Here is a 25701-nt window from a genome sequence, read left to right on the forward strand (position 1 = left end):
TGGTTTAAAACATCTTTCCAATGGTTACTAAGCCAGAATCCATCTTCTCGGTTGAAATTGTCTCTGTGCTTGTATATGTGAATGGCCTCATGAACGAATCTCTCATGGTTGCCGGTTGGTTTGCAAATAACCTCCGTCTTGGAGAAGTCAATGTCATGTGAGCCCACTGAATTATAACAGTGATCTGCCATGGCAGAGGAGTTCGCCCTACCGTGTTTCAAGTCTGCTTTATGTTCGCGGATGCGGTCCGAGATATGTCGTTTGGTTTCTCCAATGTAGCTACTACCACAGAGGCACTTTAGTTTGTAAACGCCCGGGTACTGTATGTCTGGAACAGCATCTTTTACAGATGGAACTAAATCAGGGATTTTATGTACTGTGTTGAATCGGACCTGGATCTTGTGTTTATTCAGGATTTTGGAGATCTTTTTAGTGACCCCTGCAATGTAGGGTAAGGTGATGGTTTTGAGTGGCTCCACAAGAGGATCCTTCTTCATGACTGGAGTGATGGCTTTGCGGATTGTGTAGTCGGAGTAACCATTAGCCCTGAGAGCCTGGTGTACGTGCTTGAGTTCACTGGTAATGTGTTCCTGGTCGGAAATGCATTGGGCTCTATGGTATAGAGTCTTGATGAGGGAGTTCTTCTGGGATGGATGGTGGTGGGAATCCGGTTTCAAGTAGGCATCTGTATGGGTAGCTTTCCTGTAGACAGAGTGGCTCATTGAACCATCATGTCTCCTTTTAATTAAGACATCCAAAAAGGATAGTTTGCCATCTTTTTCGACCTCCATGGTAAATCTGATGGCTGGGTGTATGGAATTGATGTGGTCGCGGAATTGGTCTAGAGCAGGCTGGCCATGTGGCCAGATGACAAAGGTGTCATCAACGTACCTCTTCCATAATGTCGGGCGTAGAGTGGCAGTCTGGATGACGTCAGTTTCAAATTTTTCCATGAATACGTTGGCTACAACCGGAGATAGGGGGGAGCCCATTGGGGTGCCCTCAGTTTGTTTGTAGAAAGTTCCATTCCAGGTGAAGTATGTGTTTGTTAAGCAATGTCTCACCAGGGGGGGTACATCAGTATGCAGTCCTTGATGAACCAGGTCTTCAATGATAGCGATGGTGTCAGGTACCGGGACTTTGGTGAACAAGGACACCACATCAAAACTGACAAGCAGGTCGTCTGGGGACAGGGAAATGCCTTTGATTGTCGATACCATGTGAGTAGAATTTAGTACCGCAGAGGTGTTTTTTTCCAGTGAAAGGTCAGTCTCCAGCTTTCAACCCCTCTATCTCTCTGGCCGCTCTGAAGAAAGCTCGTTACCCTAAACGTCATCTTTGTTGTTGACACTGTATTTTTATGTATGACCACAGTGTTATTGATGCACATGTTGAGTTTTTTTTCATGTATACAAACTTTTTAAAAACATGTTAAGGAAGTCAGGCAAAATCTGCACGGTACGCAGCTCACATTGTTAACGAAACAATGTACGGTACTTGCTCCAAATACAGAACTCTACTGGTGATTCAGATGTCTTGTCAGCTCCCAATTAATTGACCCCTACAATGTTTTCTTTTCATTTTTGCTTCAAATACATCTTACTGACAAAAATATAACGATTTAGTTGAGAATTAAATGGTGATCACAAGACATCTAGACCACCAAGCGGCACAGTGTTTCCAGTTTGACCACTTCTCTGAAGCGACAATGAAAAGCACGGAATGAGGAACTTGCAAAGGAGCTGCAGTCGCCGTGTTTCAAGATTGCTGGGTGTCGTTAGTCTAGGCACGGTACATTCATCTTCATCTACATGTACTTTTGAGAGATATTAAAAGTTGATTTAAAGCTTTTGTGACTGCAGGGATTCATATTCTTGGTTCTTTCGGTAAAGTCACGTAGAAGGGAAACCGAAAGAACCAAGAATATAGACATTAACACCTGTGTTTAACAGTTAAGTGTTTTACACTCATAGCCCACTGGTGATCTAGCTTGGGATTCTTCTGTAGAAATGTTCAAGTGCCACAAGGCGTATTTGCATAATTTGACAGTGAAGTATTTCTAAAGCAAAGCTAGATAACAGCGATATTAATTATTCATCGTTAGGTTCGTGCTCCAGTAGTACCATTTTGACACCAAGTTTGAACGATGCAGCCAAAACAATTGGCAGCAATGGGGCTGATCTCTGGCATCATCTTTTTGACGTTCATCTCAATGGTAAGTGCGTAATACAGTTTATACCCACTACGGGAAGACGCTTTTTACTCATCAGCTGCTCCTAATCTAACATTGCCTCCCATCACCTTCCCAAGCCTCCGATCACCATTGACATAAAGCCGATGGCAAGTGTCGCTATGTCGCTTCTGCTGCCCAAATGGTCTTTTCTCTCTCAACTACCCGTGATTTTTCTCTTGCTTCTCAGTGCCGATCAGACAATGGGAGGTTGAAACTTATTTTGGGCTGCTCTCATCTAAAAAAATGCACGATGTGTGATCTTTCATTCTCGTTGTCTGCTCCTTCAGTTTCGGCTAGCCTGATTCTTGCCGATAATGTTTCAGATGTTTTAACTGTTTAGGAACTATATATCTATTATCACTATTGTGTATAATTGCATTAAACCTCTCTTTCACTGTACATATGGATACTCTTAATATGTCGTACTAACCTTTAGGGCTCCGCAACAATCACAATGCAGGGTAAAACATAAATCTTGGGATAACACAGAATCTCAATATTTATTTATACTGGAGGAATCCGATGAGCTATGAAGCTCTTTTCACATGTCCAGTACCTATAAGGCAGGTAACAAGATCTATAATTAAATAAAACTATGTAAAAAAGTAAGACTCGATATTAAAATTCAATAAAACCAGGATAACACAGACATTAGGATCTCACATTGGTTCTGTCTGCTATTATAGCAGGCTGTCCCACACCCTTACTCGCAGCAGCAAAGCCAATGACAATGAAAGCACATGAGTTTGATTACGAGTGTCAAGACAGAAAATCTGTCAAGCACAACCGGACATCATTCATCACTTATGTGTGTTGGGATATAAATTGTGGCAAAGTCCAATGGTATAATTGTACTTAATTCACAAAGCACTCCAACAACTGCCTGAATAGTTGAGTTTGAGCTCCTCACACACCTGCTTTGTCAGCCACGCTTTCGGCAAAACAGTTTTGGAGTTTGGGCTTTTTTAGTCCTTGTCGCTGTGATTTAGAACGCTCTGCCTGAAAAACTACGACACCTACCTGCTGAAATTCTCCCATTTAGAAATAAACTACAAATTTACATTTTTCTCTGATGTGGTAAATAAACAATAGGATAACAGAATCCATTACTTAGTCTAGTTGGTTTAAAATTATATTTAAGGTGGACTGTGCTAATCCCAACGAATGCGCCACTTCAACGCCATCTCTCCTGCCTCTACCCTCCTTATGATCTGCATTTTCGCTTCCAAAGAGATGGATGAGATTTACGTTGCACTTTTTTCCCAGTAAGGCTGCTTGCATTCGATCAGGGGTCAGCAACTTTTCAAAGGAGAAGGGACATTTTTTGACCAAAATATTTCGAGACCTGCACCACACACAGAGCTACTTGAACACAAACAGCAGGTATACAGCAGGTGACAATTTCTGACTTAAATTAACAAGATATGTTATAGAATAAACTGTCTATTTAGTTTTTGCCTTGCTTAGTTATTCTATAAAAGTATTGCTCATTTTGTTGCCACAAAGACAGTTTATAGTGACCCATTCTATGTCGTATGTAATAAATTGTTAATTATCTTTGTGTTAAATGATGTTCAAGATTAAAGTGTTTCTTCTTCAACAAATGGTTGCCCACAAGGGAGCAGGCAAAGATTATCATGCGTTTTCTGGAGCTGCAGGTTGCCGACCCCTGCACTTGATGGACGTTTTGATGACATAATTTGGGGGTAATCAAATATTTTTTGTCACTGAAAAAAAACCGATACAATTTTATCAACACGAGAACCTCGAGCTATGGCGGGCCGGAGAGGGAGACTCCCTTAGCTCTTTGCTGATTGGCTACTGATAATGTAATCAAACCCCACTCGGTTGAGTTCACAGGGCACGTGTTAAATGTCACTGTTGAATCACTGAGTGACTTCAGAAGATATATATTTGTTTATCATTTTCAAAAATAGGGCGTTGATGGGTCCCCCTACAGCCGACTTCGTTATAACGGATCTTCATTCCAAGAGGAGTCGTTAACAGAGGTATTACTGTATTTACTTACCTTAAAGGAAATTATTTTGTGTTACACTTAATGATATCTGTATAAAATATTAACACGTTGCATAATGCATGATACAATGACATATCATTGTTAGCAAGATCATCAAATGAACGTGAACATCAATATCAACATCATCATCAACAATAGTTGGCCTGTGGCCATATCTGCAGCATTAACTTTTAGCTGCAGAGCTACAACCCACGATCTGAAGTTTAGCTTTTGCCCATGAAGTATGAAGCCCCATCGTAATATTTGCCTGTTCAAAATTTCTCAGTGCCATGGACCGTGATGCTAGCTGCTCTGCCAAAAGGAACTGCATCATCAGCATATTTGAGATCAGTAAATAGTTGGTCCCCAACAACCCTTTATCAATAACTCATCCTTTTTATACCTAATAGATGTGCCAATGTTTGAATAAAGGCTTTGGTAAGCCTCATAATTCTCAAATTTAGAATACTGTGAGAATGGGCCTGCCAATTTCTCTTAGCTAACTGGAACCTCCATCAGCCAGTTTCTTGGGCAGTGTTCTTCTCTAAGTTTCAGAGAGGGGCCACTTTCGCCGATAAGACATCAGTGTGAGGGCTTCCATACATTTGAAACCATTGGGTTTGACAGTACGATGATGGGGGGTGTTTTCACATCTGTGTATTTTCGGGGGCCGCATGTCAGGGGCCGCACTAAAGGCCACCAGGTGCCGCTAGTAGCCCGCGGGCCTTGCAATGAAGAACACTGATGTAGGGCGATCTGGACTGGCTATTCAGCACAGTCGTAGCACCTGCATGCATCATTCCTAAATGGAAGCATTCCTAAATGCAATCAATGCTCGTATTCTTTACAGCAATGTTAACCACCGTATTGAGCTCAAATTATCTTGAGTTTTATGGTCAATAGTAGATGTTAACGATTGATCGATATTTTAAATTGAATAACTTTTCATACTTTTTGGTTCTTTCGGCAAAGTCACGTAGCTATAAAATATAAAATAAATTAAATCACCACGTTTCGGGCACAACAAGCGTCCGTCATCTGGTGGGACAAACACAGCAAGAAAAAATTGCTGAAGTAGGCAACTACCTACATCAGCAATTTTTTCTTGCTGTGTTTGTCCCACCAGATGACGGACGCTTGTGTTGCGCCTGAAACGTCGTGATTTAATGTATTTTATATTTTATAGCTACGTGACTTTGCCGAAAGAACCAAAGAGTATGGATCCTTGCAGTCATGAAAACTTCAAATCCAGAATGAATAACTTTTATGTTTAGAATGTATTTTTCAAGTCAAATATTTGTATTTATTGCTTAAGTAATACATTATTTTAATAGTGTTTTCCTTTAGGGTAGTAAAACAGAATGAGACTGAAAAAATTAGGCATACAGTACAGACACAACAGTACACGTAAAACAGATAGTACAAATGATAGTGTGAAGGAGATTTAGACAGTAGAAACGAGGCTTAACAGGCAAGACAAAAATTTTTACTTGACCTTGAATCACGAAAATACACAGGGGATGTGGAGTCGAGTGAATTGTTACATGTGTAGAGGAGTAGTATGACGACGTGACGTTATGCGCACTGTGAGGTGCGATGACGTCATGTCACGGGAGCTACTTAAGGGGGACCCCGTGACGAAAGCGGGGTCATTGTGGGAGCCCGAGATGGTGAGCGTCTGAAGGAGGTCTTCTGCTCATGACCGGACAGTGTTGGCTGAACCCCCGTCCGAGTTCTACGAGTAGGAGAGCCGAAGATATAGCCAGGGGTAAGGCTGAGAGAAGTCTGCAAGAGCCGACTAGGTTTATGAGGAGTGCTGCTCTCCTCGGTCAGGCGGTGTTGGCTGAGCCCCCGTCCTGACTCGAGTGAGAGAGTCAAGAGATAGCCAAGGCTAGCAGCAGATAGAGCCCATGGTCCGGGTGAAGGACCGAGTGTAGGGACACCTACCTCTGGTGCATAGTGTTACCCCTTTGTGTTAATAAACTAGCGTAAGCCCTTACTAGCAATTCTGCCTCCGAGTCGTCGCGCACCACACAACAACTGGTGCCAGAAGTGTCTCCAGCCTTCGCCGCCATGTCAAAGTCCGGGGCGAAGAGGAAGAACCCACTTGTGGTGAGATTCGATGACGAAGATGGCATGGAGGAGGGTCCCACAACGTCCCCGGAGTTCGGGGCCCCGGAGATGTGCTCCATGGAGCCGGGCCAAACAGAGCAGGAGGAGGTGGCGGATGTGAATGGCTCCTCACCACTGCTGGACACCTGCCGGATCCTCAGGAGCCAGCTCAGACAATTTCTACAGTCCGCCGCCCAGCTTGTCTCGACGATGGTCAAAGTCGGAGCCCAGCCACGCGCACCCAGCACTCTTTCTGAGCGGGAACGGCGGATTCCCGCCATTGCGCCTCCCGCCTCGTTCATATTTGGCACCAATTCCACAACGAACGCGACTCCAGAGTTGAGCGCCATTGTTCTGCAGGACGAGACGCAACATTTTGGCGCCATTTTTGCTGCGACTCCGCAACCGGGCGCCATTTTTTCCCCGACTCCGCAACCGGCTGCCATTACCGAAGCGACTCGGCAACCCGGCGTTGCTACGGCTTCCCCAGCGTTGCCTCCGTGTGTGCCAGTTGGTGGGCCCTCACTGGTATTAACGTCCGGCGGCCAGAAGCTCCGTTGCTTGCCACTCGTCCACCCATTCATTGCGGCAGGCGCCGATTGGACGGCTTTTCAGGACCGGTTTGAGGCGGCGTATACTTCAGTTGGATGGCGCATGGAAGAGGCTCTCAAGGTGCTCCCCACGGCACTTGATGACAGGGCTTTGGCTGCATTTAAATCGATTTACCCGGTGGATAGGGGGACGCTCCCGATGACAAATGCCCAAAGGGCTGCTATTTTTGAGTTTGCCTTCCAGCGCGCGGCTGAAGTTTTCCCTGCGGAGGCGAGAGGAGACCGAGACACCGCTCGCTTTCCTCAGCTCCTTGCTGGCGCTGGCTTGGGCGGCATTCCCTAACATGGGTGGTGCGGCGCTCAACTCTCTGGCATTGGAACGTCTGCTCTCCCTTGCGCGTGAGCTGGGTGTAGTCCTGGCAATTGCCGAGGAGGCTGACGTTTCGTCCCTGAAAGTAGCGCAGGGAATTCAGGTGCACCTTGCACTGAGCCAGTCGCCCGGTGTGGCGGCGTGCGCTGGGATCCCAGGTCCTGAGGGGGCTGGCATGCCTCAAGGTCAGGATGGCCTCGCAGCTTTCGCTGGGAGCGATCGGCGCAGGAAAAATGCCGGGAGCCGCCAGCTGGAGCAATGGAGGCTTGCGAGGGCTCCTCCCTCGCAGGGGCCGGCGCCCACCACCTGCTTCCGCTGTGGTCAGCAGGGCCACATCACGTTGGGCTGCCGCAACGCCCCCGGGGCCTTCAGCAGGCCCTCATCGTCGTCATCTGGGCCCCAGACAAGTCGCGACGCATCAATCACTCGGCCGCTCCCCTTACCTCACTCATCTAGCGGGGTTAGGGTTCATGATCATGCGGCCATCACTAGGTGCTCTGCTTCGCCCAGTGCTCGTTCGTTACCATTCGCTGGTTGGCCTAGGCGGATCCATCAATGGAATGCATCGGGTGGTGGCGGCCGCGGCAGGTTTCTCTGCGGTCGCTGGTTATGTCCAGGGAGTTGAAGTGCGGGTTTTGGTGGACATAGATGCGTTGGCCACTATTGTATCCGAATGTATTTTGAACATAGCGTTGGTCCATTACGGCCGGTTCAGGAGGCTCGTGTTTCCGCAAAAGGCAGCAGTTTGGGCATTTTGGGACACATTGTTGCCTCAATAAGAATTAGCGAAATTGAATTGGAGGGGCCCGTTTTAGTCTCAAGGGCATTGGCAGTGCCATGCCTTTTGGGGACGAATTTCTTGGCCAACATGCCCATCTGTATACTCGTGGACCAAGGTGGTGTGGAGATGCCATCAGGACATCGGTTGCACTTTTTGCAGTCTCCCGCCATGTTGTCCCACCTTGCGGCCAGTGTGCGAGCTTTGTCCAGGAATTCTACGACCATTCCACCTGGGGCACAGATGTTGGTACCCCTTAGGTTGCGCAGACCCTTGAATTTACATTCACCGGAGACGGGAAATCTGTTGTCTCCTTCAAACTACTTTTCGAGGACGCCTTGTTTGGTGCGTACCCTGATGGCCATGTCAAAGAATCAGGACCCCTTTTTATAGATCCTCATTCGGGTCCTTCACAGGTGATAATTCCTGCTGGCACTGTTTTGGCACACGCAACCCCAACTCCTCTACCCGATGACGCCATGCCAGCTGGGGGAGTTGTGGCGGGTGTGATGCAGGATGCAAAGATGGACGCATCCTGGATTGACGCGCTGTGTCGGGAGAACGCCCTCTTGTCCCCCGAGGAGCGCCAGCAGCTCCGTGCGCTCAGTGAACGGTTCACCGATGTATTTAGCCAGAAAAAAATCGACATTGGATGTACGACCCTATTGTCTCAGCCCTAAAGAGAAAGATCATGTCCGCTTGGCCGTTGATGAAATGTTGGCAACATACATTATCTCCCCTTCTACTAGCCCTTGGGGTGCCCCCATTGTGCTAGTCAAGAAACGGGATGGGAGTCTCCGTTTCTGGGACGATTTCTGGAAATTAAACAAGATTTCAGTGGCTGATGCATATCCCTTGCCCCGCATGGATGACTTCCTCAACGCCATCTCAGGTGCGCGGTTCTTTTCGACCTTAGATTTGCTCTCAGGCTTCTAGCAATTGCCGCTGGACGAGGCCTCTAGACCAAAGACAGTGTTCTGCACACCCCAGGGGCTGTTCCAATTTAATCAGCTTCCTATGGGCCTCCATTCAGCCCCAGCCACCTTCCAGCGTCTCATGGAAATGGTTTTGGCGGGTCTGCAATAGGAATGTTGTTTAATTTACTCGGACGACGTCATTGTGTTCAGCCATACGTTTGACGAACACTTGTGTCGTCATGAGTCAGTCTTCGTCAAAGTATGTGCTGCGGGCTTGAAATTCAAACCACAGAAGTGTTATTTGTCACAACCATCGGTGGAATAATTGGGCATATTGTTAGTGCGTCAGGTGTCGCCACGGATCCGGAAAAGACAGCTTATGTTCGGACGTGGCCGACTCCCACATCTGTCGCTGAGATACGCAGCTTCGTTGGCTTTGCCTAGTATTATCGCCGCTTTGTGCACGAGTTTGCGATGGTTGCGAAGCCACTGCACGCACTATCCGCAAAGGGACAGAAATTTCGCTGGGCAAAGAGGAGCAAGCTGCATGTTGCACTTCAAGCATCCTTGGCGGATGCGCCGCCCTTGGGGTACCCCGACTTTTCCAGGCCCTTCGTGCTCGAGCATGACGCCAGCGACACGGGCATTGGGGCTGTCCTGGCGCAGGTGGTCGATGGTGTGGAAAGGGTCGTTGCGTATGGCAGTCGTGTTTTGTCTCCTGCTGAACAGCTGTATTGTGTGACTCGGAGGGAGCTGCTGCTTGCCATAGTTTTCTTTGTGCAACTGTACAGGCCCTATTTCTATGGCAGGCGGTCCACCGTTCGGACTAACCATGCGGCCCTGCAATATTCGTTGCGTATTGATCAGGTCTCGGGTCAGCTGTCCCGCTGGCTCGAGGTGCTGCAGGAGTACACCTTTGACGTTATCCACAGGAAGGGGGCGGGTGCGCGTGTACCATGGGTTCAAGTCACTGCAGGGCCCCATTTGACACCTTGGCCCAGTTGGTTGCAACGGCTGATGTGGCCCCCCCTCCAGGTATGTTGTTACCTACCGATTTTGGGCTGGGTCTCCCTCGAGAGGTATGGTCCAAGATGCAAATGGAGGACTCCTCTCTGTTGAGGCTGTTATGCCATGTTGGGCTGAATGCCCGGAGTTCATCTCCGTCGGCCGCCCCGGTCGTCGCTGTGCACGACGGCCTCCTTATGCATTGGGATACAGAACTGGAGAGGTATTGTGTGGTCTTGCCCACTGCCCTGCGAGGGAAATTGACCCGAGCCATTCACGAGAAACTCATGCACCTTGGTTACCATAAGACCTTCTTAACCCTAAAGCGGGATTACTACTGGCTAGGTGTGGAGAGTGACATGGCACTACTGCTGAAAGGTTGCCATGATTGTGCGCGGCGGAAGGCCCCAGTTGGCCATGATCGGGCCCAGCTGCAGTCCATCCGGGTTTCTCATGTTTATGAGCTCGTGGTACTCGATATTCTGGGCCCATTTCCTACATCCCAACGGGGCCACAAGTACCTCCAAGTGGGAGTTGAGCATCTCACACGTTGGCCTATGGCGAGGCCTTTGGTAGACCAATCGGCCTCGTCCATCACCGAGCCCTTTGTGCAGGGTTATGTTCTCGACAAGGGTGCTCCTGAACAATTGTTCTCTGACCAGGGCCGCAATTTCTCTTCACAACCTCCTTGCACCAAGAAAATTCGCACTTCGCCCTATCACCCTCAGACCGATGGGATGGTTGAACGGTTGACCCACACCCTCATGTATATATTGTGCCACCATGTGAGCACATCCAAGTCGGACTGGCACCTGTTCGTCCCCGGGGTCCTGGCCGCGTACAAGCTGGCCCGTCATGCCTCAACGGGGTTTACGCCTTTTTATCTAATGTATGGCAGAAAACCGGAATCCCCGATTCAGGTTCAAATGGACCTGGGATCTTCGAAAAAGGGATCCGCAGTGCTTGCTCCTATGAAAGTCGTGCTCGACAGGCTGCGTGAGGCAAGTGGCCATTGATAATTCGGCCAGCCGGCAAGCAGCTAATGAGCGCTTGCTGAAGCACCAAGCCTCCGGGCTTTTGTGGGAAAAGGGGCAGAGAGCGTAGCTTCATTGTCCCCATGTACCTATTGTGACTTCCCCAAAATTACATCACCCTTGGCAGAACCCTGTTGAGGTCGTGGAGGTCCGACGCTCGCAATGTTTCCGCATTCGCTTCGGTCGCCGGCACTGGATTGTACACCTGTCTAGTCTGAAAAGATATGTGCCACCTAGCCCTGTTCATTCATCGACACTTCGGAAGCGGCCGGTGATTGATGCGGCCGACGTGCCAGGATGATGTGCAAGATAAACGCTCTGTATGTGCGCCCACAGAACCTCCCCGAGTAGCTCCAGAGGTGATGCCTCTTCCTGTTGGTGCCCCGGCGATGGGCCTGTCGCTGGCTGATGCGCTTCCTGCCCTGACGGCCGACGCCGCACGTGGGAACGGACCAGCAGCTCACACGCGCTCAAGGAGCGTTCAGTTCCGCTGACCGGCTCCCTGGGCACATTGTCATCGGGTTCCAGCCATCACCATCATGATAGGCTCATTGCTCCGCGAGATGACGGCCTTCCTAAATTGCCATTCTGCCTTAACGTTCGCCTTTGGTTCCTCCGCAGATGGATACGCCTTCACACTCACTTTACATTGTGGTTATTGATGTTATTGGTTGATGTCTTGCTCTTCGGGTTAAACAGGGCTCCGCTTTCGTATAGTTAACAGCCAGGAGGGCTGATTTTTTTCACGGGGGGGGGTGTAATGTAGAGGAGTAGTATTACGACGTGACGTCATGCGTGCTGTGAGGCGCGATGACGTCATGACGAAAGCGGGGTTGTTGTGGGAGCCCGGGATGGTGAGTGTCTGAAGGAGGTCTTTCCTGCTCGTGACTGGACGGTGTTGTCTCATTCCCTGTCCGGGTTTTACGAGTAGGAGAGCCAAATATATAGCCAGGGGTAGGGCTGAGAGAAGTCTGCAAGAGCCGGCTAGGTTTACATGGAGTGCTGCTCTCCTCGGTCGGGCGGTGTTGGTTGAGCTCCCGTTCCGACTCGAGTGAGAGAGTCAAGAGATAGCCAAGGCTAGCAGCAGATAGAGCCCGAGGGTCCGCGTGAAGGACCGAATGTAGGAACACCTACCTCTGATGTGTAGTGTTACCCCTTTGTATTAATAAACTGGCGAAAGCCCTTACTAGCAATTTTGCCTCCAAGTCGTCGTGCATCACACAACACATGCATTATTGAGGAGTCATTGTTTCATACACATAGCTGTGCCCTGACTCTTGTTCTACTTTTATTTCATGTTCAGGTTGAGAATAATGAATGTGAAGAGAAAGGACAATACAGAGCGGCACAAGGGTTCTGTTGCCACCTTTGTCGTGCAGGTAAGCAAGCAAAACAGTAACATCAATTGTTTTGTGGGCAAACGTTAGTTTGTAGAAAGTGTGGGTTGCATATAGACAACAGAACCAATTGATAATTCGGTCTGCAAATAGAATTACACGTATAATTACGGCAATGCTTGCAACAGATCATGTCTAGAATATAGCTGGGTAGGCTAAAGTTGATCACCATCATCAATGGGCTAGATTACATTAAGTCAGCTGTTCAGTATTCAGCTGTGTGATAATGCCCACATTTATGGACTCATGCCATTTTTTTCTGTGCTCAAATTAAAGACCCTGTTACACTCTTCTTCTTTGGTTCTTTTGGTAAAGTCACGTAGAATGAGAATAAAATAATAATAAATTGATAAAATAAAATAACACAATAAAATTCTCACGACGTTTTGGCCACAACACAAGCGGCCTTCATCAGGTGAAGGGACGAGACTGTCTGGAGGATAGCGCTGGAGCGAACACAGCCATGCTCAGACTGCGACCTTTAAGCTGTGTGAGAAGAAACAGAGAGCCTTGACAAAGGAATTAGCGTAGAATTTAGCATTGAAATAGCTGAGTGATTAGCTTGTAACTGGTCACAGAAATGGCTATGTTAAAGTCAAAGCATACACATCCACAGAGGCACCCCTTGACAAAGGAATTAGCATAGAATTTAGCATTGAAATAGCTGAGTGATTAGCTTGTGACTGGTCACAGAAATGGCTATGTTAAAGTCAAAGCATACACATTCACAGAGGCACCTAGTACAAATCAAACAGGAGAATTTAGCATTGAAATAACTGTGACCAGTCACAAGCTAATCACTCAGCTATTTCAATGCTAAATTCTATGCTAATTCTTCTTTGGTTCTTTCGGTAAAGTCACGTAGAATGAGAATAAAATAATAAATTGATAAAATAAAATAACACAATAATATTCTCAAGACATTTCGGCCACAACACAAGCGGCCTTCATCAGGTGAAGGGACGAGACTATTTGGAGTCCAGCGCTGTCCTCCAGACAGTCTCGACCCTACACCTGATGAAGGCCGCTTGTGTTGTGGCCGAAACGTCGTGAGAATATTATTGTGTTATTTTATTTTATCAATTTATTATTTTATTCTCATTCTACGTGACTTTACCGAAAGAACCAAAGAAGATGAATCCTTGCAGTCACGAAAGCTTTAAATCGAAATCTATGCCAATTCCTTTGTCAAGGCGCTCTGTTTCTTCTCACACAGCTTAAAGGTCGCGGCCTGAGCTTGGCTGTGTTCGCTCCAGCACTGTCCTCCAGACAGTCTCGTCCCTTCACCTGATGAAGGCCGCTTGTGTTGTGGCCGAAACGTCGTGAGAATTTTATTGTGTTATTTTATTTTATCAATTTATTATTATTTTATTCTCATTCTACGTGACTTTACCGAAAGAACCAAAGAAGATGAATCCTTGCAGTCACGAAAGCTTTAAATCGAAATGTTACACTCTTCATTACAGCATGCCATGGTGTATATTTAAAAAGGCATCAGCAATTAATAATACAACTTTGGAATTCATATTATTCTTTGTAGAAAATGTTATCAATTTGAAAAGCATCCACATAAAAAAAACTTGTTTCCAGGAAAAAATTATGAAATGTAAAATAAAATGAACTAAAAGTTGCTTTCTGATCCCGTTATTATTTGAACTTGTCCATTTTACAGGTAGCAGGTGGTTTCACGACTGCTTTTCTGATGGTGGTGATTCACTCTGCTCACCTTGCTCGCCAGGGAAGAACTACATGGATGTTGCAAACCGTGGTCCTGAATGCAAAAATTGCAGCACCTGCAACGTTCTCTGTAAGAGTTCCACATGAGTAGGTTTCATGTGTGTATATAGATTTCATCAGTGTGGATATGATTGCATTAAAGGTTAATAAATCACTCTATGTTAAATGAAACAAACAAGTCAATTAATCAAATTGATGAGAATGTGAGTTAGATGACCATGCAATTCGTTATACAGTGGGTTGTGGTGTCAAAAACACATTGTGAGAAGAAGATAGAGGTCTATGAAAACCCAGGTTGGTTGAATTCATTTTCCTTAATAGGCTGCACCCAAGATGGGGTCGATGCTGAAGACATGGACAGATTGAACAGAAGGATCCCCACGTTCCTCCCGTGGACCCCAATCCTTTAGCTGATCTTCATTTATCTCAACTTGAGCAAGGCAGTATACATTTTGTTGCTACATATGACGATCATCTCACTAAATTCATGGGAAAGGGCCTCCCTCTTAAATAGCGTAAAGAATATGGCTGTGACGATATTGAACTGCTCGGAAGAGAAGAAGGAAAATAGGAGGATGATGATGATGGTGCAGACAGTTTGAACCGGTACTCCCCTGTTGCACTGCAGGCTCACAGACCACGGTCAGCAGGGTGAGGACAAGATGGCGAGTCGAGTTTTACACAAATTGGCTCCAGAAGTTGCAGCAATTGAAAAGGCACATAAACAAAGAGGAAATGTATCATACGTTGGAAATGTAGGATGGTCTAAGAACAGCAAAATACTTTCATAATGCGAAAAACTGAAATTACACTTTTAAAAAAAGGATGAACACACGCACAGAAACCTTGACAGAGCAATCATATACAAATATGACATCACTGGAAACTCTAGCCCGTCCTATTTTAGAGTTGAGATTAGAATACCCTGGTTATTAACAACTCATCGAAAATATTTACAATTACACAGTCAAGAGGGTCCATGGCAGATTACTGGCAAAGTCACCCGGATAAATTATTTTTCTGGTTCTTTTTTTTCATACATCGCCAGGTGATACAAATTGAGTACTATGCAGCATTAAAGAGGAGAGGAAACATCCATAGTTGATTAAACTGCCATCACATTGGTCCCTCATCTCATCTCTGAAGAACCTCCACAGGGGAGACCAGATGAGATAAACTCACCTCATCGCGCATATGTTATTATAATTGCGATTATTGTTTGGGTCGACTTGCGGGGAGGCATGCATTCTTGAATGCCATGCTACGGATAAATCTGACCCACTATGATTATAATGATCAAAGAATAACGCCCCTCATCCATACATTAGAATCAGAATCTTCATTTACACTGAAGGAATCCAATGAGCTATGAAGCTCCTTTTCACAACAACAAACATTCGTTAATCATCATGGGACCTCCTTTGCCAGTGTCAAAATATAAGAATAGGTTTTCCCCTTTTTTTCTGGCAACAAAACAGGTGTTAAGATGTTAAAACACCAAACTGAAAGCAAAAGGGTAGGGCCAGCGATTGTGCCCGATGCGGCAACTTCCCCTCCCTCCACCCCTCTGCTGTGCCTCGTCGCGCAGCAGTCTGATTCTCTCACCTGAAGACGGTCACTTGTTGCTGCGATCGAAACGTCGTGATCTATTATTTTTTCTACCTACGTGACTTTACCGAAAGAACCAAAGAGTATGGATTCCTGCAGTCACGAAAGCTTCAAATCAAGATCAAGTTTCCTTTTGTTCTCTGCTGTGTAGATGAAGATGTTCAACAGGACTGTACTGTCACTCGCGACACTGCGTGTAAGTGTAAGGATGGATACAGTCGGCCTCATCCTTCACAGCCTTGTGGAGTTCCATCAGACACAGGTGAGAAATGTCCTGTTTATTTCTATAGCTTCTGTTACCAACATATGCACATTAAGGGCGATTGGCATCAGGAAATTCACCAACTTGCAATTGGTAATGAATTTACACATCTTGGACGTCATTGATATATTATCAATTTAAACAGTAGGGCTGTTTCGAAGATCCCACTTGAGTTAAAATCAGGTTCTTCAGTGTGGTAAATTTTTGCACAATTGTGGATTGTGTGTGATCAAAAAAGAAACCATAATTGTCACGTACAGTACACATGTTTTTGTCAATCCACTGCTGGATGAGGTCCTGTAATTTTCATACCAGGGCTCTACGACACATTCGACCACTTTTGAGTCATGACATAGCCAACACGGTGGTGTGTAGCTTAGTATCGACAAGGCTCGAATATTGCAACTCACAACTCACTATGGGACGTCTCGCTAAAACATTACCAAGCTGCAGCGTGTACAAAATTATTTGGCATGTCTCGTGACGGGTACTGCAAGATCCGACCTTGTTCGTGCCGTGCTCTCTGAGCTGCATTTGCTCCCAGTTGCCAAACGAGTGCTTGCCACAAATGTAGGGGTGCAATGTATTTGTGTATATAGTGTAATTTTGTATAGGTGGGTTGGGTTATTTATTGGGGTGTTCGTTCTTATGAGGCACGCACGGGTGGGGGTTTGTTGTGTTTATTGTTCGAGTATTGTTGCAGCCGGGACGGCTGCGGGTTACACGGGAGGGGGTGATGTAGGGGTGCTATGGGGAATAAACACATGGCACGGGAAGGTGTGGTTCACCCACACCTTGGTGGCTACAACAACGTCCGCTAAGGCTCCAGTGGGTATAAAGTGCGGGGAGCCAGGGAGCTCGGGGCAGAGTGTGGGGCCCGAGGCTGAAGCAACCAGTGAAGAAAGAAGGCCAGCTAGGTGAGACCCTGGAACTCCTGTGACTGCTGCCCTTTTCAGGGTCGGCACAGCAAGCCAGCGGTGCGGCCCCAGAGCCCTAGAGTCAGAGTCCTTCTAAGGGCCGGTCTGGTTGGCGGGGTGCCGAGATCTGTGCCTAACCAGGGCCGGATCTGATAGCCTCCCTTAGAGCCCTACCAGGAGGAACTGGGAGCCTAGAGCTTAGGCTAGAGAGCCTGGGGTGTGTTCCTGAGTTATACGGGTGGAGGGGCCGCTACCCCTTCTAGTGTAACCCTTGTTAAGGTTTAAATAAATAGTGCTGCTTCTATTCTGCCGTGTCCTGGAACCCACTACACAAATGAAGCACAATACCTTGCTGATCTTCCATGAGCATAAACCATCACAAACTCCGGTCATCATCACAGTGACTTTTTTTGGCTCGCCATCAACAGAGACGGTCACTTATCGTGTGCTTTCAGATGTGCTGCGTCCGTCTGGAACGCTCTTCCTTTCGATCTATGCACGTTGAAATCTAGATTCAAAACTCATTTGTTTAGAACTGGTTTTGTGTTGTTTGTTGTCCTTCCCCTACACCTCCGATTAGTACGATTGGCTACATACAGTGCGACATAAGTTCAACATACATATATACATGTGGATTGTGGATGTTATTTTACAAAACTGTACCACGCTGGTTAGTGGGGGTTGCTGAAAAGGGGTTGCATAGATTCACAGGACAACCACGAATCTTGCTACATTGCCCCCTGTTGCCCACCACAGTATGTTAAAAATCATATCTATAAATTGATCCATCAGGCTTCATCGTGCATATTTACGTCATGAAGCAGATCCCTACAGCAAAGCAAATTTAGTGTGGCACTAACCAGTCGTCACGATGTTTGTGGCTAGCTCTTGCCACAACATCTTGCTGACATTTGTATAATTGGCCACACTGCTGATGAGACTTTGCCAGTATAAACCATCCCGAAGTTTGTTACTTAAATACATGTTACTAGACAACATTGCGACCAAATGTAAATTGGTTGATGCACTGATATAAAAGCATAGGCACTTGTGTCGATGTAACATTATTTCAGAGGGTGATATATAATAGTCTTAGCATTTAATTGTATATGTCAATACATATGCATGCTGAATGTGTGTGCTCTGTCATTTTCTACCTGCAGAAAAAAACATTCTAATTCCTATTCTAATTCTTACCGGAATTGTGATCATTCTTCTGGTGGTGGTGCCCTTATTGATTTATTGGAAGAAGAAATGCTTATACACCTTTGGTAAGAAACAGAGCATTTGATATAATAGGCATTGTTTAGTAATGAGACCAATACTTCAATGAGTGGCCCAGCTATTCTTGAGGAGACAAATCAGGGCTGTAGATTAATTGGAAGACTTCCCAGTGCACATCACAAAAACTTGAAGGAAAACGTGCAATGTCCAAGATAAGACTAAGCAATAATCCTGCTTATTACAATGTTATTGAGCAGCATTTGAATAATGCTAAATCTTGACTTAAGTTTCTCGTCCACAATTATGAATCTTATGCATTTCCATATAGACACTACTATGTATATATAATAATTGTATTGTGTTGATTTGTCTCAATGTTTTCCTTGTTCGTGCTTCACACTACTCTTCAACATAACTGACATCAACCAAATGTGACCAGACATCCACCTAAACAATTTACAGACAAAAAAAATATCCCACAACTATACTTGCTCTATGGTCATGCCAAACCTACCAATTCAAGTGGACCTTCAGAACCTCAGGAAGTCTATATTAAAAACCTGAAACCCACTGGAAGATCGAGCTTAAGCTCTCAAAGTGCCCTCATTCAAACTTGAGTCGTGGGAGAGAGTAAACTCGAACAATGCCAAGGTCAAATTCTTAGTTCTTTCGGTAAAGTCACGTTGAAGGGAAACAACAAAATAATAAAATATATAAAACAATAAAAATTCTCACGACGTTTCGACCATAACACAAACGGTCGTCTTCAGGTGTGTCGGTTTGCATAAATTTATTTATTTTTCAACGGTGTATTTATTTATTTATAAAAAAACGTTAGCGCCACGTGCAGCGATTTGGCAGTTTATTTAGACGGACTAGTCCATCTATGTTCTGAAAAGAGGAGGGGGGAGACGAAATTTTTTTTTTAATGTATGCTGTCTGAAAGCCACTGTAAGCGTGAACAATCAATTAAGACCTGAAATTGTTTATCAAATCTTTCCAATGATTGCTAAGCCAGAATCCATCTTCTCGGTTGAAATTGTCTCTGTGCTTGTATATGTGGATAGCCTCATGAACGAATCTCTCATGGTAGCCAGATGGCTTACAAAGAACCTCTGTCTTGGAAAAGTCAATGTCATGTGAGCCTACTGAATTATAACAATGATCTGCCACGGCCGAGGTGTTGGTCCTACGGTGTTTAAGGTCTGCTTTGTGTTCACGAATGCGGTCCGAGACATGGCGTTTGGTTAAATAAATAAATACACCGTTTTAAAATAAATAAATTTATGCAAACCGACACACCTGAAGACGACCGTTTGTGTTATAGTCGAAACGTCGTGAGAATTTTTATTGTTTTATATATATTTTATTATTTTGTTGTTTCCCTTCAACGTGACTTTACCGAAAGAACAAAGAATATGAATTACTGCAGTCACGAAAGCTTTAAATCTAAATTTAATGCCAAGGTCTTTAACAAGCGCTTAATCACGAAGTCCACAGAAGAAACCTTCAATTGCAATTTGCTCTGGAAAATAAATGCTCTGTATTTAACTTAATCAGAATGGCAAATTTGGATACATTATGGACTGAAAATTTAAGATTAGCACACAGTATGACTGCGGACACAAATCTCAAACCTTCGATCACATAGACTGGCACTGCACGCTTTTAAATTGCACTGGTAGAATTTCAGAGACTCGTCAGACTAGTCTTGCAGCAGTTCACTGGTTCAGAAACCTCGACGTAAATGTTGCTGATCAGCTAGCGCCCATAGAAAAGAAGATGTGTACATTGATATTGTCATCCAAATATTCGCTAATATCCGCTACACATTTAGGACCAGAATTCCATCTTCATGAAACAGCTGACACACATTACCATTAAGATTTTCCACATTGCTAATAGTGGTGAATTTAAGCACAGAATACAACTCAAATAAATGTTAGTCAATATATCAGACAGTGTTTTAGTCGCAATATTGTTTGATAATAAGAGCTTGCATCATGCACAACAGATAATTTAATATATATAAATTTAATTGCTGTACAATTGTTTCAGTGCACATCTATTAACTGACAAGACCATCCTATAATCTCACACCTGTACTGCCACAATGATCACGTGCCTTGAAAACTTTTTACCCCACATTTTGAAGTTTACTTAAGACCAGAGCAGGTTCACTTTTAGACCCACTCCCATAATACCATTGTAATAACAGAATAATGCATACATTGTGCTTTCAGGGTCACCGTTAGCAATGATTTCAGTAGATTCTAATGAGTGGACATGTGTCACGTTTTCTTCTTGTACGGGAACAGATGATTCTGGAAAAGTGACAGAGACTGTGCCCCTTATTCGTGTGGAAGTGTGCAAGGATGTCCTTGAGGTAAATCAAGCAGCATCTGCTGGGGGCTGGCTGCCATGACATTGCATCACAGAAACTCGTGTACTCTTGTGGAGCTTGCCACTGTTTAATTGTGGCGTGTAGACTCTCCCAGAACTTATTTACCACTACTTTTGGTGCAGTAGTTTAGTGTTGTGGATTGTGGTGGTGGTGGTTTGGTAGTGTGTTAGGATGGTTAGCCCAAGCTGGCCGTTGTATTTCCCTTCATGTTGTTCAAGACTTCCTTTGGTCTCTGCTGGTCCTAGGTATCTCAGTTGTCTGTATGTTACCCTGTTGTACTTGCGGGAGTCACTGTTGGTCGTGTCCCTCTGCCATGGATCTTTTGTATCGTCTTGATCTCGTCTTTTTACTCTCTCACTCTATTTTCAGTGTTTTGCATTTCACTTTATTTTAAGTGGCTTTGAGATGCTATGGCATTTAAGGTATGAATGTCAATCATTCTTAGAACACTTTATGCAATAGAAACAATAGGAAGGAATTTCCCAGTTATATATTTCTCAAAATGTCTTAAATTTAGCATTTTCTTATACAATTAAAGCGAGTAATCTGTGCAAGATAGTTACAATAAACGGCCAGAGGGTCCAAAGTCAAACATTTAATCACAGCTATAGCTGCAATGATTAATTATATCCATTAATTATAATTTGTAATTGACTACTTTTTTGTGGTCAATTACGAGGGCCATTGAAAAATGGCAGATGCCCTACCTCCTCCCGCCCATAGATGGAAACTCGGTAGACCTTGAATGTTGGGCCAGCGTTGATGTGTGGTTGCACCGTTGTACCAACGTTCCACGCTTACTGGGAAATCACATACAAGCTCCACTCAGCGTCATGCGGCTGATGATTTAGGTCACTAAGTCCTGACTTTGCCTGCCGTCCAGCAGCACAAATCGAACCAGAGAGGAGAATGTTTTTCCCAAATTGTATTTGTGTTATCCGATTCACCACGTAATTAATCCAATAACTGGCACAGTACTCTGTAATAAATGAATATCAAAGGAAGTAGTGCAACTGTAAAATAATACCTTTGGGAAGTCAGTTGTCACCTTTATAACAATTGTGGGATCCTGCACAAATAAAGTCCAATGTCTTGGGTAGTCATAAACTATTAGAGGAAATTCCATATTACAATGGCAGGGTAATTTATCCCTTTACAGAAATGTTCATGTTTCAATAATACGCACCCAATATATAACACTCCATTTTAGCAACTTTGGAGGAATTATGTTAAATAATGCAATAGTAAAATCTACAACCATAGAAATTACATGAAAACAAATTACCCTCGTGGCTTCTTTCCCGTGTGGACAGGAACCACGAATGCTCATCGAGAAGAGAATGAAGTCCAGTTATGGAGAAGTTTGGCAGCAATTCCATAAGTTGCTGCCAGAAGTGTATAAATCCATCTTTGAAAACACGTTCTATTTCATGTACGAGATGGAAAACAAATACGAGATTGACATATCCGTGTTCTGGCAGGCTTACGAAATTACTGACATCTCAGCACGTGCAATCTTTATACTGAAATACTTTATTGGTGAGCGTGAAGAGATGTGCCAGGGACTCCTGGAGATGATCCTTGCAGGACAGGACAAGCAAAAGCAGCTGCAGACCCTGCTGGACTCTGCCGGTATGTGGGATCTGATGGGCAACTGTGCCTCATTGTGGGACTTTTCTTAGTTAATCATGGATATGAATTCTAAAGGTAAATATAGAATGAAAATAACTTTTTGTTTAGGGCACATTTTAAGTCACACCATTTTTTATGCTAGGTATCGTTTTAGTATACATTGCGATCGAAACGTGATTTATTTTGTTTAATACCGACGTGACTTTACCGAAATAACCAAAGAGTATGGATTCCTGCAGTCACGAAAGCTTCAAATCATAATTGTATTGTTAAGTACAAACATTAAGTAATTGTTTAAATTGCAATATATAAAAATAATTTGTTTTACTGAAATCTAGGCGTTATAAATCTTGGAATTATAAACAGAACTCTGGTTGTGAATGTCTGTTGACATGTTTCACTGGTTTCTTTGCAGTAAAATGCTCTCCAACTCTTAATCCAAACACTGCACATAAAGAACTTAACATCTCAGATGATGGCAAGACAGCGGTATGGTTCAAGAGCCCTCCAGATAAACCCGATCACCCAGATCGGTTCAAATACTGGTCACAGGTGCTGTCCTCTGAGAGTTTCTCTGAAGGATGCCACTTCTGGGTGGTGAATGTGGGGGATGCAGTCAACCTTCGTGTTGGTGTCTCTTACCAGAGTATTCTACGTAAAGAACAAGACAGTGCATGCCTGATGGGATTTAACAGCAGGTCCTGGTGTTTATGGAAACACAAGGACAAATACAAGGCCTGGCACGACCAGCATAGTACGGAGCTGGAAGTGGGTGATCATCCTCGCAGAATCGGTGTTGGCTTGGACTATGGTAAACGGGTTCTGTTATTTTACAATGCTGACAACAATGAGCATATACACACATTTTATGCTCGCTTCTCTGAACCCCTGCATGTTGCTCTATGGGTGTGGTCTGGGGTTCTCACTATTGAGCCTGTTAACAACAATTAAAATGGATATAGATTTAATAATTTATCCGTGGAAAATAATAAACAAGATCAAATTGCCATCCAAATTCTCTTAGCAAAGTCTAAGGAAGGTTTTATGAAGGTTTTTCCATTCACCATATTGTTTTCACTGCCACGTGCATTGATATTCTCTATATATCAATAATTATTGGGAAAGGAAATATCTTACCAAAAGGATGCTCCTCCATAGTAATTTCATGTTCACGCGTTTTAACAGCCAAACATGAGACTTTTTTTTTTTCCAATTCACTGTTTATCACAGATACCAATGTAACTCCACTGAACAAGTTGAGCTTTGCCAGCCAGGTTAATTAGCTTCATAGGAAGGGTTACTATTTGCAACTTCTGAATGGCACAATGTTCTTTTGTAATTTCATCACATTATTAATTCGATTGAACTTTTATTTAGGCTGTCAATTTCCTATGACATAGTCCATTCCTTTTCCACATATATGTGGATTTTACAGATAATAGAAAGGTTGTGTACCCATCTGCTGGTCCACCCACCCTCTTATAATCAGCAAAATGACGGATAACAGAAACTGCCAATTTGAAGGTAAGAATGACAAATTGGTCTAACTCTATGGCTAAGACAGTCACAAATCACAATAGATTTATGGCACTGTATTTCCACATGAAACTGCCAATTTGAAGGTAAGAATGAGAAATTGGTCTAACTCTATGGATAAGACAGTCACAAATCACAATAGATTTATGGCACTCTATTTCCACATTTTGCTGAGTAGTTGGATAACTGTCATCACGTCCATTCTCTATCGTAATTTTTGTAATTGTATATAAAAGATCGTACTTTAATATGGCAAGTGAGCAATATGTGATACCAGACTGTGATTTATACTTATATATATGAAGAACGTTTCATGGGAAGTCAACCCCAGAAAAAAAATAAACAGCCGTCTTGATTTGAAGCTTTCGTGACTGCAGGAATCTATACTCTTCGGTTCTTTCGGTAAAGTCACATAGGTAGAAATACAATAAAATAAATCACGACGTTTCGAAGGCAACACAAGCCTCTAAGGAAAACAGCAGTCTCTTTAGACCTGACTTCAGTCAAATGAAGTGATACAGCCTTTGGCCACTAGAGAGCAGCAGTGACAGCTTTCCACTCTGTGACCACTTGTTGACCCTGTCGGTACCGTTGATGGCTGGAGTGAAGTTGCCTTGACAAGAGGTTTTTATTTTGTGTTATAAGTAAGAGACCTCATAATAAATTCTTCCGATAATTAGTTGTATACATGTCTGCTTTAAATCGCAGGTAAACTGGGACGTTTCAGCCGAGTTATTGTTGGCCATAACGTCTGCCCGAAGCATGAGATTAATAATCTTGGGGTGATATTTGATGTCCCTTTCCTTCGAAGCTCATGTTAATAAGGTTGTGAAAACCTCGTTTTTTCACCTCAGAAACATTTCTCGACTGCACAACATCATTATATCGGTTGATTCTGAGAGGTTGGTCCACGTACTTGTCCTCTCACGAATCGATAACTGCAATGCCTTGCTTGTTGGTGTTTCAAATAAGGTCATTGGTAGACTAGATATTGTTCAGAATGCGGCAGTGAGAGTGCTCACCCGCACCCCATTACGTGACCACATTTCTCAAGTTCTCTTATCATTTACACTGGCTACCGGTCTTGAAACGAGTAGAGTTTAAGTGCTTTCTAGGTTTAAAACCGTGCATGGGCTGGCACCACCATATGATCACGAGCTAATTTATCCGTACACCCCCTCAAGGTCGTTAATATCTGCAGATTCTGCCCTCCTGTGTGTCCCTCGATCCCGGCTGCGTTCCTGGGGTGAGCGGGCATTTGCAATGTCTGTGCCTCGGTTGTGGAATTCCCTCCCGTTAGAAATTCGTTTCACCTACAATGCGGATACTTTTTAGTCGCGTCTAAAAATGCATTTTCTTAAGTTTGTTTGATCTATTTTAGCTCTCCTCTTTTGGCCTTTTCTTAACCTTAATCTTACAAGGCGATTTCACAAATTAGTGGAAGGCGCCTTACAAATGAATGCAAATGATCGGTTTTCATCGTAGTTTTGTGCTGTACGAATGAATTGTGGTGCAAGGGCCAGCCGAGTTTTTAAGGGATGAACAGAAAGAACGTGATAGAGGGCCGATTGGTACCGGTTGTTGCTGGGCATGTGTCTTCAGGTGGATCATCTTTATGAGAGTTAAAAGTGTTTTCCATCATGGATAGAAGGTTAGAGCTAATTATTGTGCTGTATCCACCTTCCAGGGGTAGATATCCTATAAGCAATTGTAATCCATAGCACACTAATCCAGAGAGCTCTGTCCTCGATAATTGTAATGCACCACGAATATATGCAGGATGCACAATCTTCTGTTCACTAATGTATTTACGAATATACGATTATTAAAACAATTTACAATGTAAGATAATAAAAAAATACCTAAACGTAATATTGAGGATTAAATAAATCATTATGACACTGCAAGATTCTGTATACGCAAACTGATGGATTGATGGTTGCCATAAATAAACACTGGCTCATAAA

General features: G+C 44.2%; 1 protein-coding gene across 1 annotated transcript; it reads left to right on the plus strand.

Moving 5' to 3' along the window:
• The first annotated feature begins 1609 nt into the window (after positions 1-1609).
• LOC142917489 (uncharacterized) lies at positions 1610-25701 on the plus strand. The gene is made up of 8 exons (XM_076062155.1): positions 1610-2215; positions 12321-12396; positions 14087-14221; positions 15911-16021; positions 18102-18209; positions 20481-20548; positions 21880-22198; positions 22614-25701. Exons 1-8 carry the CDS (start codon positions 2147-2149, stop codon positions 23147-23149), a joined length of 1422 nt encoding a protein of 473 aa, XP_075918270.1. The 5' UTR covers positions 1610-2146; the 3' UTR covers positions 23150-25701.

Source organism: Petromyzon marinus, chromosome 1 (genome assembly GCF_048934315.1).
Source record: "Petromyzon marinus isolate PM22_M1 ecotype Great Lakes invasive population chromosome 1, UKy_Petmar_22M1.pri1.0, whole genome shotgun sequence".
Lineage (NCBI taxonomy): Eukaryota > Metazoa > Chordata > Hyperoartia > Petromyzontiformes > Petromyzontidae > Petromyzon > Petromyzon marinus.

Excerpts from the sequence above, each read along its gene's own strand:
- LOC142917489 (XM_076062155.1), top strand. The coding sequence starts at position 2,147 with ATGCAGCCAAAACAATTGGCAGCAATGGGGCTGATCTCTGGCATCATC. Across the intron at positions 14,222-15,910 it reads CAGCACCTGCAACGTTCTCT|ATGAAGATGTTCAACAGGAC; the intron begins GTAAGAGTTCCA and ends TCTGCTGTGTAG. Across the intron at positions 16,022-18,101 it reads TGGAGTTCCATCAGACACAG|AAAAAAACATTCTAATTCCT; the intron begins GTGAGAAATGTC and ends TTCTACCTGCAG.